Source organism: Cupressus sempervirens, chromosome 2 (genome assembly GCF_028749045.1).
Source record: "Cupressus sempervirens isolate cs-2001-9-10 chromosome 2, ASM2874904v1, whole genome shotgun sequence".
Lineage (NCBI taxonomy): Eukaryota > Viridiplantae > Streptophyta > Pinopsida > Cupressales > Cupressaceae > Cupressus > Cupressus sempervirens.
The window spans coordinates 701,126,768-701,139,781 of record NC_143119.1 but is presented as its reverse complement, the minus strand read 5'-3'; the positions used below and the strand labels follow the sequence as shown (position 1 = coordinate 701,139,781).

The 13,014-nt window shown below is 33.4% G+C and overlaps 1 protein-coding gene across 1 annotated transcript; it reads right to left on the bottom strand.

Moving 5' to 3' along the window:
- Window positions 1-5,700: 5,700 nt before the first annotated feature.
- On the bottom strand, window positions 5,701-6,820 carry LOC149575311 (uncharacterized). Its single transcript, XM_089816021.1, has 2 exons — window positions 6,665-6,820; window positions 5,701-6,423 (listed from the first exon to the last, which is right to left on the bottom strand). The coding sequence occupies exons 1-2, from the start codon at window positions 6,818-6,820 to the stop codon at window positions 5,701-5,703; spliced, it is 879 nt and encodes a 292-aa protein (XP_089672147.1).
- Window positions 6,821-13,014: the final 6,194 nt, after the last annotated feature.

The following is a 13,014-nucleotide window of genomic DNA, read 5'->3' as shown; positions in this document are numbered from 1 at the left end:
TAGAAGAGAGGAAAAAAAGGAGAGAAGAAGAAGAGAAAGTAGAAGAAGAAAAGAAAATAGAAAAAGAAAAGAAAGTAGAAGAAGAAAAGAAAGTAGTAGAAGAAAAGAAGGTAGAAGAAGAGAAGAAAGAAGAAGAAAAGAAAGATGGAGAGGAGGAAGAGACACAAAAACAAGATGTGTCGACAAAAGCTGAGCAAGAGTAGCAACAAGATTAGAGTGTGCAAGACACACAACTGCCACCCTCTAGCCCTCCTCATGTACCCATCACACCTGCAGAAACTGTAACTATTGTTGATGTTCTTGATACTTCTGGTTAGAACATCAATCCATTAACTGCAGAAGATCTCAAAAGAATCCTTGACCAATCTACACAACAAGAAATATTATGTGCAGATCCAGTATTGGTCAGTATGGATGAATTGCAAAAACTAGTAGAAAGCACAGTTAGAGATAAGGTGAATCCACAAGAACCACCTTCCATCATCTCTACAGCTACTAGTGGTCAACTTCAAATGCCAACAGTTATTTCAATAGGAATAGTTGACACTAAAATACATAAGTTGAGTGCAGCTGTAGAAAAAGGAACAGAACAAACAAGACAGACTATTACATCTGATCCTACAACACAAAGACAAGGTGCACTTCCTAAGATCACCATAATTGATCAAGATAGTAGATAGCAGGAGGAGAAAACAATGGAAACCCCTAAAGAGCACGAGGCAATACAAACATTGATAAATTTGTCTACCTCAAGAACTCCTTCACAATAGCCATTGCAAATATCTGTACCAACATCTAGTACTACAAAAGTTGCAAGGATACTTCACTATGGAGACCCTAAATTAGATGAGGAGATAGTCATACCATGCTATGACTCAAAAACAATAACCATTGATCAAATAAATGAGGTTCAGGAAGCACTATATAGAAGAAAGAGACAAGAGATACTCAGGAAGGAGTATAAACAAAAACAAACACTACATGAGATTAAGGACATCTTTATGGATGCCTTTAGTTTGCAATCACCAAATGAGTCAAAGCATATCACGGAGCAATTATCAAATATTGTTGACCAGGTGACAAATGAAGACCAAGAAACAAATGCAAAACTTATGGAATGGTCTAAAAGAAAATTTCAAGGGAAAGTGAATGAGAAAGTATCTAGTGAAATAGCACTTTCACAGGTTGAATTGGAAAAGTTAGTAGACAAAGTGAAAAAGGTACTTGAGAATATATTCTCATTGTACAAAAAGTTGTGTGACTTTTCATACTTCACACAAGAGACAAGCCAAAAGATACTAAGCTTGGAAAGAAATTTAAACATTTCAAGCATGCATCTACCAAATGATCCAACTCAAAGTGAGAAGCATTTTGCTCAATCGCTTCACACTCACAAAGAAATAGCTTTATTAACAACAAATGAGGCCAATATCAAAGCAAAACTGATACAACTACAATCCTCCATTAACCCACATTTGGAATTACTCCATAAGGAACAAGTCTATGTAGAAATTGTTCTCAAGAAAGATTCTAATCTTTCTACATCAGATGGACTTATTCATCTTGCTGCAGAGACTGCCATCCAGCATAAGTCACTGGAAAATGCTTTGAACAATTGGGATGTAGCTCTTAGGATGATTATGGAGGTAAACAACACATTTTTGGTGAAATACAGTCTTAACCCTTAAAATCCTTTGACATAAGTGTCAAAAAGGGGGAGATAAGAATAAAAGGAGGAGATAAGAATAAAAGGGGGAGATATTAACTAAAGAGGAGATACTATATGATGTATGAGGCACAACCAACTCAGGGGGAGTTACAATAATTTGAGGTATATATTGTAAGTTACAAATTTTGATCAAGTTTTCTTTAAAAACTTTGTATATACCAAACAGATTAGTTAATGTACTCACAAGGTCAGTTAAGTGTTTTTGTCACTAATGTCAAAGGGGGAGATTGTTAACCTCATAACGGTTTTTGACACCTGAGTGCCAATACACTTAACTATTTTCTATATTAGAGCCGAGTACACCATGTATGTCGAGCCACAACAAGAGCCAAGTTAGGAAAGACTTCAGGTGTCGAGTGATCTTCATGTACCGAGTAGTCTTCAGGTGCCGAGTGAAGTTCAAGTGCCGAATGACTTTAAGTGCCAAGCGGAATAAAGTGCCGAGTAGAAACAAGTGCCGAGTGATATTCAAGTGCTGAGTCATAGATGATGCCAAGCAATACAAAAATGAAACAAGTGCTGAGTAAGCCAGTTTGTTATTAGTGCCGAGCATTTGGAATCAGCAAGTGTCGAGCAACACAGAATGTACATATGAGTTTGTAACTTCATTGATTCATATGCAAATCATTTTCATGGTCGACATGTGACAAATCTCAAAATATTAAATGATAAGATCGAATCTCTTATTTTTCCTATGCAATCTACATGTAGCCAATAAGAAAAATGATGAAGGCATGCAACCAATGGAAGAAGTGCAAACAATGAGTGGGAAATAGAGATTGAATATGGATCGTAGATCCATACCTAACCCTAAATCATTGAATGTATTTATAAGGAAGACAAAATTTCATTGTAAAATATATGAGTGGATATACAAGGGTGTGTAAGGAAAACTACTTTCAGAGAAAGGACTATCAGATCACAAAGGATCAAAATCAGAGAAAGCAGATCAAGTGCCTGTATTCAGCAATCAAAGGATTGTAATCTGTCAGGTTTATTGTACCTAATAATTTCTAGCAATTGTATTAGAATGAAAATCCTATGGTAATAGGTTAGCTTAACAGTTATTTCATAGATCCTTTAAATAGGTGATTAAATCCTTTAACAGGGTGACACTTCATGTAAAGTGTTTGTAAATCCTCTAACCAGGTCACTATTGATATAGTGTAAAGCCTTTAACAGGGCAGACCATTAGAAGTGGTTAAAACCTTACTGCTGTGGTAAATTTTGTGGGTATCATCCCCACCCTAGTTTTACCTTCTTATTCCTAGAGGGTTTCTGGGTTACCAAAATCTCAAGTGTTATGTGGTGATTCTTATGTGTTTCTCATAATTGTTTGATAGGTTTGTATGTATGCAATCTACTTTCAGTTTAAAGATTTTAAATACATTACTTCTGATTCACCCCCCCTCTTAGAAGCATTCTTCCCATTTGAATATTCCAACAACAACTTGTTTTCTCATAAGATCCTTTTGCATTGATCACCTGATGTGATAGATATAACTTTTCTGCTCCTTATGCTGATCTTGCTGTATTCCTTTTTCTCTGCTGCTGATAGCAATAACTTCTTTTCATTTGAATAATACTTTCTTATTTCATGCCAATATGTTCATATTCCATTTCATATTTCAAAAATGATATCATACAGTACATATATACCATTCCAATATTTTATAGTTACAAGGTCGACCAAAACACAAGTGAACATAACATTATTGAGTTGGCCATATAGTAGAAAACTTGGGTTGCTCAAGCTGACTCGGTGACCTTTTGATACTCGGCATCCATTAGATTACTCGGCATTGTCATGCACTCGATAGAAGTAGAGGCTCGGTTCATACTAGCCACACAATATTGCTTGGAACTTGGTAACCATTGGTGACTCAGTAGATATAGTGTCACTCAATAAAAGCTAACTTCTTTGTTTACCTTGCTATGTTTGGTGAACACTAAGTCCTTCATTTACCTTGCTTTGCTCGGTGAACATTGAGTTCTTCATTTACCTTGCTTTGCTCGGTGAACACTGAGTTCTTCATTTACCTTGCTTTGCTCGGTGAACATTGAGTTCTTCATTTACCTTCCTTTGCTCAATGAACACTGAGTTCTTCATTTACCTTCCTTTGCTCGGTAAACACTGAGTTCTTCAGTTACCTTCCTTTGCTCGGTGAACATTGCTGAATTGCCCATTCACTCGGTATCCTTTGGAATGCTTGGTAAGAACTGTTTACCTACTAAACTTACAAGGTAGCCACTGAATGCTTGGTATATACTGTAGACTAATTGATGAGCTTAGTAAGCATTCAGAATCAAATAAGTGTTTGCACTAAAGAAAAATATATCATAATTCCAACACGTATCCCCCTTCTGAAACCAATCAATACAAGATTTTTGCTTCCAAAAAATCTCCTTTTGGAGCTCCCATTCTTCCAAATCCTTAAGAGCTGAGGACTCAGTTATACTCAACTCAAAGCTCAACCCATGGTCACGAATCTAGCAGGTGATATTATCTAGCTTGGTTTGAGCAGAAACCTTTTACACATGTAGATACCCAAAACACTATTTATTCCATCTCTTAAGTCTGTACTTCACATGTTGGATCCTCTTACAGAAAGTATACATGGCCATACCATGATTAGGCGTCCCCTCATACCACCAATCCACCATAAGATTAGGTAAAGACAAGTCTCGGAGCCAAATCAACTGGAATTTGAAAGAAGGATTCTTGGTGACTCTGTATGAAATGATGGAAAGCTTAATGGGCCAATGGTTTGAGCCCCTCCAGTCAAGAATTTCAGAACTAGTAATGCACTTGTTGTCCATCCAATAACAAGATACCAAAAATCTGTCAAGCCTTTTCGAGATAGCCTCACCACCACATCTCCAATTATTCCATGTAAAGACACCGTTGGTTGGCTTCACATCAATGAGAAATAATGAGCCAATCATATCTCTGAGCAAATTTGAAGATGGGTCCATCCTAGCTAGCCCACCTCTTTTTTCCTCCATGCTAGTAACTGCATTAAAATCTCCTGCCATAATTCATGGTAAAAAAGGTTCCAGAGATCGAATGAATCTAATGTGAGCCCATTACTGGGATTTTCCTACAAAGTTCATAGGAGCATAAATATTGGATAAAAGTCACCTTTCTCCATTCTCAAAGCTAGTGACGATCAAAGACATGGAGGACTGATTGGAGGTCCACCATACTGGGGAGACTTTCCTTGGGTCCCAGAAGCAAGCCACCCCACCTGAACTATTCAAGGCCCCCACCCCCTGCCAAGAGGCCTAGGGCCAGATATACTTAACACAATTAGCCAATCCATCCAAAGAAAGTTTGGTTTCCTGAATAAAGACCATATTAGGAGATTGAGATTCAATTAATATGTGAACAACCTTTTGTCTAGGGATGCTGTTCAACCCCCTTACATTCCATGACAATACAATCATTTATGGGGGCGGGCGAAATGAGAATCAATGGGTTTCAAGGACCCAGACTCAACCAAATTCTCACCCGTTATCTTCACTTTCTCCTGATCAGTCTTCCTGCCACTTTTTGATGATTTATCTAAAGGCCCCTTTTTAAAGGGTTTTTGATGTATGCCTAAAACAAGAGGAGCCTTATTACTCTTTGCAAAATCAGAGGTCCCCTTAGGCATAGGAGGGTCCCGAGCCACCAAAATTGGGTCCTTTGAACCCTGTGATCCATGAAGATCTTCGATATCCTGAACAAGAGGGAGAAAATCGATATCCAACTGCTTGCCCTATAGGTCCCCTGTAGAAGGAATCAGATCCTCTCTCTACGTATCCCCTACTTGAATCTCATGCTGAATTTTGGCCTCAAAAGAGAGCTCCACTGGGATGCCTTCCTCTTGGACCATGTCTCCAAGAGCCTCAAACCTGTTAAAGGTGTCATCAGTTTGCCTATCCATCTAGGTTCTCTTCTTACCTTTGCCCTTATTGTGAGATTTAACCTACAAAAATCCCTCACTGTTAGTAGGTCCATTGGATGCCTTAGCCTTTCCCTTGTCCTCCCTAGGGGGTCCTGGAGCATCCAAGGGGGGCTTCTTATACTTGGGACATCTGCAAAGTAGATGCCCATATTCATGGCAGATTCTGCATCTAAATGGTAAGGTCTCATAGTCCAAGTGCCGAATCCATGAAATTGAGCCCATACAAATCTCCAAAGAATCTGGCAAAAGATTATTTAAATAAACTTCTACAAAAATACGAGAAAAAGAGATTACCTTACGATCTTGAGTCTGTGAAGTTGATCCCACAGGTTTTCCCAGAAGCATTGAGATTGAGCAGAGAATATCTTCCCTCCAAAATTCCAAAGGAAGTCTTAGCAAGCAAACCCACACCAGAACTTGAGAGGGGATTTCTTCCACAGAGTTAAAGCCTATGTGCCAAGGTTTGATGAAGAGCCCCACTTGATTAAAGAAATAAGGGCCGCCTTCAAAAGCCTTATTCTTGTCTGACATGCATGAGAAGATAACCATAAAGTAATTATTAGCTGCTACCAGAATCTCCATATCTCCTTCTGGGTTCCACATTTGACAGGCCCAAGAATCCAACATAGGCAATGAAAGGTGGAGGCCCAAAAATTTGCAAATGAGAGCATGATTGCTCCAATACTCGACATCCTCTAAAACTTGTTCCGGTTGGATAACCAAGATTGGCCGGACCTCAGCTTTCTGCAAACATCCATTGATTTTTTGTAATTAGAGCTTCCCATTTGAGGAGGATTCTCCTTCCCCCAATTGGGGTAAACCATTCCGAGCCTTACTACCAACATGTACCACTGAAGCCGACTCACCTATCTCCAAATCTTCGCCAGGAGGTAGGGGAGAGACGACCCCAAGATCTCCCATTCACCTTGAACACCGATTCAACAAGCAAAAGAGGGAAGGATGGGGCAAAAGCCCCTCAACCCACAACACCACCGATCTCCCTCCCAAAAAAAATGTAGCAGTGACCAGAGAACAACAGGTGCTCACCCGCGGCAAGAGGGAGAACCCGTGTTTGATATAGAAGCATGCAGCAGCGGCCCCCAAAAACAAAGGTAGATGCCGCCAAGACTAGGACTGCCATGGGCTAGGGCATGCAGGCCCTAGCAGAGCATGAAACACTCGACCATGACCTTCAATTGTAGTTGCAACACTTCCTTTGTCGCCGACGCTCCAGCAATCATTGAACTTCATACTCTTGCAATGGGGTTATTAATGTCTATTGAAATTATATTGCTATTGAGAATTAATATTGATTAGACATATTGTGTGAGGTGGAAAATGATTGGAAAAAATAATAAATCTTATCACCTTGTCATAAATGTGGAAAAGATAAAGTTGTAATTAATGCATATATGAAGTTGTTAGAAAATGTTTGTATTTTTGTTAGAAGAAAATTAATTTTCTCCCCCACCAAAAATAGTATGGACGAATAGAATGAATGAAAAATATGATTTATAAAATAATAAAAAATAAGAAAAAGATATAAACATTTGAGATTTCATATAATCTTTTAAATTCTTTGGTTTGATTGGTTAGTGTTAATGTAATATTAGCATGACATGAATGCATAAGTATTCCTGAACTAATAATTGATACTGAGTTAGAAATGCACACAAAAATATCAATAAAAAAAATCAGGAGATGGATAGTGTTAAGTGATTTATGGTCTAATTAAAACAAGTTAAAATACTTTCACAAAATTAAAAATTTATCTGTATCACAGTATTATGTATAAGAGTGTCAAATTTGTGATAAAAGTGTCGAGTTTGTAAGGTAACTTAAATATCATTTATATTTTCTTTCTAACAAATTTCTATATTTAAGTTTCAGATTAATTGCATTCATTTTTAGCATCGAAATAAATCTAAGGATTGCGTTATAGTTATTTAAAAAATACTTTTCGTCCAAATCTTCAATTTATCTCAAATTCTAAGATTAGAGTTACTCTTATTTAAAAAATATTTTTTCTCCATAATTTCAATTTGGTGGTTGGGGATAACAATTTTGTTAAAATTTTGGAATCTAATTGAAATCAAACCTCTACATGTCATGGTTGTCTCCAATCAAGCCTCTACGTGTCATGGTTGTCCCCACCACGAGGGTACAATATAGATACAATAATTAAAAAAAATAAAAATTATCTTCTCTACTTGTAACATGGATTTGTGGCCTTAAAATAGGTCTCAATGAAAATCAAATTATATTTATTTTATAATGCTTTATGATATATTAATCATAAATTATAATTATAATTAATGTAAATTTGTATTTTAAATTAATATTGTACAAATTATATATTGTGTAAATTTGTGGTATTTAAGAATTGTTATGATATTATTAGAAATTATTTATAGTTTATAGTTTATAGTATTGTATTTTTGTAGACTTTATTGCATCAAGAAATAATATAATTTTAATTTGTTTTTTCCTCAAATGTTTTGTGTATAAGTCTTTAATTTATCAAATTTATCATAATATCTACCTTCAAATAATAACTATTAATTATATTTTATACTTTTTTCAATATAAAAATTTGGATATCAATCCTCTTGTTATTAAATACATTTAATAATAAAAAATAAATTAAATATATTCATTTTCTATTAATTAAGCTGATAGGCTTGTTTATTGTGGCACACAATGATAGGAAAATTGTTATATGTTATAAAAGTGTGGGATGTTGGATGCTGGATTTTTTTTAGTTAACAAGAATGGTTGAATAAAAAAAATGTTCTCTTGTTTTTATTTTAACTTTTGCATTCATTCTATTATCTTGGTGAATCAATCAATTTCGTACACCTGCAATTCTTTGATTTATATGCTTTGTTTTCTTTATTTTATTTACATCCTTACAATCTAGTCACTCTTGAAGGCATGCTATCTTAAACCCTTCAAGATTAGGGTTCAAACAAGTGCCACGTAGTGGCATGTACTTGCCGTTAGAATGTATTGTAATAGAAACAATATTCAATATTATAATAATGAATATGTATAGGAAATTGAAGTTTAAAATGATTAGATATATAGTACAATTATTAATTTTTAATTATGTACTATAGAATATTTTAGTATTGTAATATGTATTATAAAATAATATAATAGAAATTAACTTTATATGTTGAACATTATTTTTACCATGCATTATGCATTATGTATAGTAAAATATTAAAGAAAATGTAATATATAACTTGCTAATTATTATTTTTCATCAATAATTAATAAAAAAATAAATTTAATGGTAATATTTTATATTTTAAATGATAATTCAAATTTTAAATTAGGGGTGCTTGTATTTAAATTTTACTATTAAATTTTTTTAAATATGAATATAAAATTTAATATTAAAAAAAAAACTATGAAATAAACATTTAAAAAAAATTACAAGAAGATTTATATACATTAGAACAATAACTTACTTCACGGTATATTTTCATCTATTAGTTTCTTAATAGTAGTTTGTGAATGTAATAATTGTGTATATATCTATATTTATTTGCGAAATTCATGCCGTTAAAAAAGTAATATGGTGGGAGCTCCGTGAAAAGGAGTCTTATAAGAGAAAATGAATTCAACCAATTAGAATGGAGATAAATATTTTTTCATAATATATTATATTGATTAAAAATATGAAAACTTTATAAAAATTGAAACGAGGTAAAAATGCTGCATATAATTGGTTGATACATTCAAAACTAATTCACTAATGAGACATAGTGAATGCAATAGTACATTGCCTATGACAAGTACAATAAGACTTGAGTGAGCCAAAGTTCATGTTTTCTATTTGGTGCATCAATCAGTTTCGTACACCTGCAATTCTTTGATTTATATGCTTTGTTTTCTTTATTTTATTTACATCCTTACAATCTAGTCACTCTTGAAGGCATGCTATCTTAAACCCTTCAAGATTAGGGTTCAAATAAGACTTGAGTGAGCCAAAGTTCATGTTTTCTATTTGGTTTTAAAGTAGACTTCATTTCTTATTTTCTTGATGCAAGCTTGATGACAAACTGAAATAGATGAAAACTTTTAGTAGCTAGTAATCAAACATTTTCTTTTCTATATTTCTTGGTTTTCGTTGATTCTTGTGCCCTTTAGAAACTTTTTTGGGTCCTTTTTTAATCTTTGTTAAAAAAGATACAATAATTAATTTTCATAAGCATAGTTCAGTCCAATATATTTGTAGTCTATCTTTTAAAACATTACCAATATTTATAAAGAAATTAAGAATTTTGAAGATGAAAGTGCAATTCCTAGACAGGAACGAAATGAAATGGTTAACATGATAGTATGATTAGTTTAGTTTGTACTTATATTTCAAAAATGTTGCTACAGTGTTTTCACATAGGTTTGAAGTAAATACACTTATTGAACTAGATGTGCCAAAACTGTCAATTCAACATCTAAGTTAACTATACAAGGTTTCAATATGTGGAGAAGCAAAACAATTATATTATTTCTCTTTAATGCTTCCACTTCAACCAAATTAAAGTGTATTAGATTTTTATGGATTTCACTTGTCAAGATTTTGAGATTTCATCTTGAATCAAGTCTCATCCTTTGGTTGCCACAAATTTCTTGCTAGCAGTTGCCAGAGTGTGGTTCCTTTTACAAAACTTTTTATAGACGAGATTTTAATTTTGGCATCCTACTAGGCACAAATTAGCATTTGAATCCTAAATATCATGAGATTTAGACTTGCTATTGTAGTTTTGTTTGCCTATTAAATAGGTTGTGAGAGATCTAGAACTATGAGAGTTATTAGTGTTTGTATATTTGTTGTACTATAAAGGATGGATATGAACAAGCTTTTTTTTCTACAAAAATGCTAATCTTACCTAGTGGTTGTCATTAGCATTGATGCAATGTCAATCTATGAATCTCTAATCTACGTGATAGCCAATGCATTTATTTTTGAGGTAATGACATCAATACAACTATGTTATCCAGTCTCTTCTAAGTTCAGAGAACCCCAACCCCAATTTGGTTTATTTTTAATGTTATACAATATACTAATTATATGCTAGTGTACCTCTCAAATACCATATAGCATTAGCTACTATCGATAAACATTGCACCTTATTGGTACAAGTGCTAGTATATATTACTATAGCAATCCATTACAATCAAACTATGTTAAAATAATAAAAAAAATCTCCCAATTGTATAAATGGCTATTTTTAACAAAACTACTTTACATTCTTCCAAAAACTACTTGGACTCAAGCTCGACCAGAGCTCTTGTTATATAAATATAATGTATTTCTACTTTATTTTCTTTTTCAAATATGATGCTTTATATTTTGATATTTTTAAAGTTTAAAAATAGATAAATAAACTTTGACTATATGATTATTTTATAAAATTTGACTACCTTTATCAAAAGGATTTATGGAAATCAATGGAAGGAAAATCCAAGATAGAGGCAACTAGGTCAGATGAGGACTAAGATATTCTAGTCAGAAAGGTACTTGGAAGTATTCATTTATGCCTGTCACAATCGGTGACATTTAATACTATGAAAGAAAAGACAACTAAAGAGTTTCAATGCAAACCCTAGCAAAGTTGTACGAAAAGACTTCCACTTCAAACAAGGTATTTCTCATAAAGCATTTATTTAATATGAAGATGATAGAAGTTGGATCTATTGATAATCTTTTGAATAATTTTAATACAGTTACCAATCATTTATCTTCTGTAAATGTCAAATTTTATGAAGAAATTAGGTCTCTCTTGATTCTATGTTCTTTTCCTGAAAGCTAGAATAGCTTGGTAATGACTAAGAGTAATTTTGTTTCTAGTTCTAATATCCTAAATTTGATGATGTGGTTGGTATTATTTCGAGTAAGGAAATTTGTAGGAAAAGCTCAAGTTTATCTACATTATGAAGTTTCTTGAACACACGGAGTAGAGAAAGAATGAATGAGAGAGGAAACAATTTTGGAAATCATGGGAAATCAAGAGGAAAACAAAGAGAAAGAGGTCTCAATTGAGAAGACCAAGAGATTGTTGGTACTGTGGAAAAATGGGTCATAAGAAGAAAGATTGTTGGACTCAAAAGAATAATGAAGGAGACAAACAAGAAGGAAATAAGTAGGCAAATGTGGAAAGTAATAAACCCGAAGAGGATTCTTTTCTTCTTTCCTTTATATAAAATGTTGATTTTATTCATGAGTTTTAGATTTAGGGGTTTCATTTCATGCCACTCCCATAGAGGTTATTTTCTTGATTATGTCCAAGAGGATTTTGAGCTTGTTTATTCGGGAGATTATGAACCTTGTCAGATTGTTGGAAAGGGAAAAATTAAGATTAAGTTATAGATTGGAAATCATTGGATACTACAAGATGTAAGATATGTTCCAAGGATGAGTAGGAATTTAATTTTAGCAGGGCAACTAGGCAATGATGGTTGCACAATTACTTTTAATGATAAAAATTGGAAAGTTTCAAAAGGTTCCTTAGTAGTATAAAAAGGTGTGAAAATAGACACCTTATATCTTTGTACAGGTCACATTGTTCCTTCTACTTTAATTATTTCAGAGAAAAATAGTGTTAGGTACAGTTGGTAGAGTTGAGCAAGAAGAATATAAAACATATGAGCTGGAGATTCTGAAACAAAACTATGGCACAAGAGACTTGGGCACATGAGTGAAAAAGGTATAAGACTACTTCATTCAAAGAAAGTTTTACTTGGTCTAAAATGTCTCAATATTGATTTATGTGAAAGTTGTGTGCATGAAGAATAAAATAGAGTGTTTTTTAAGAAGAGAGGGAAGGAAAAGAAAACTAAGAAATTAGAGCTTGTGTGTACATATTTATGAGGACCAGCTCATGTATCTTCCCTTGATGGATCTCATTATTATGTTACATTCATTGATAATGTAACTAGAAAATTATGGGTTTATTTCCTTAAACATAAATTTCATGTGTTTCAAATGTTTAAGAAATAGAAATGCTTGATTAAGAATGAGACTGGAAAATCATTAAAATCTCTTAGATCTGATAATGGTGGTGAGTATTACAAAATTATTTTTTAAGATTATTGCTCCACTAATGGGATTCGTAGGTAGAAAACTGTTCCAAAGACTCCATAAAAAATGGAGTGTGCAAATAGCATGAGGTTGCATACTCGGGTGCCCTTAAACATATAGGTAGAGGCTAACAATACTTATATATATATATATATATATATATATATATATATATATATATATATATATATATATATATATATATATATATATATTTGATGAATAGAGGTCCCTCTACTCTTTTG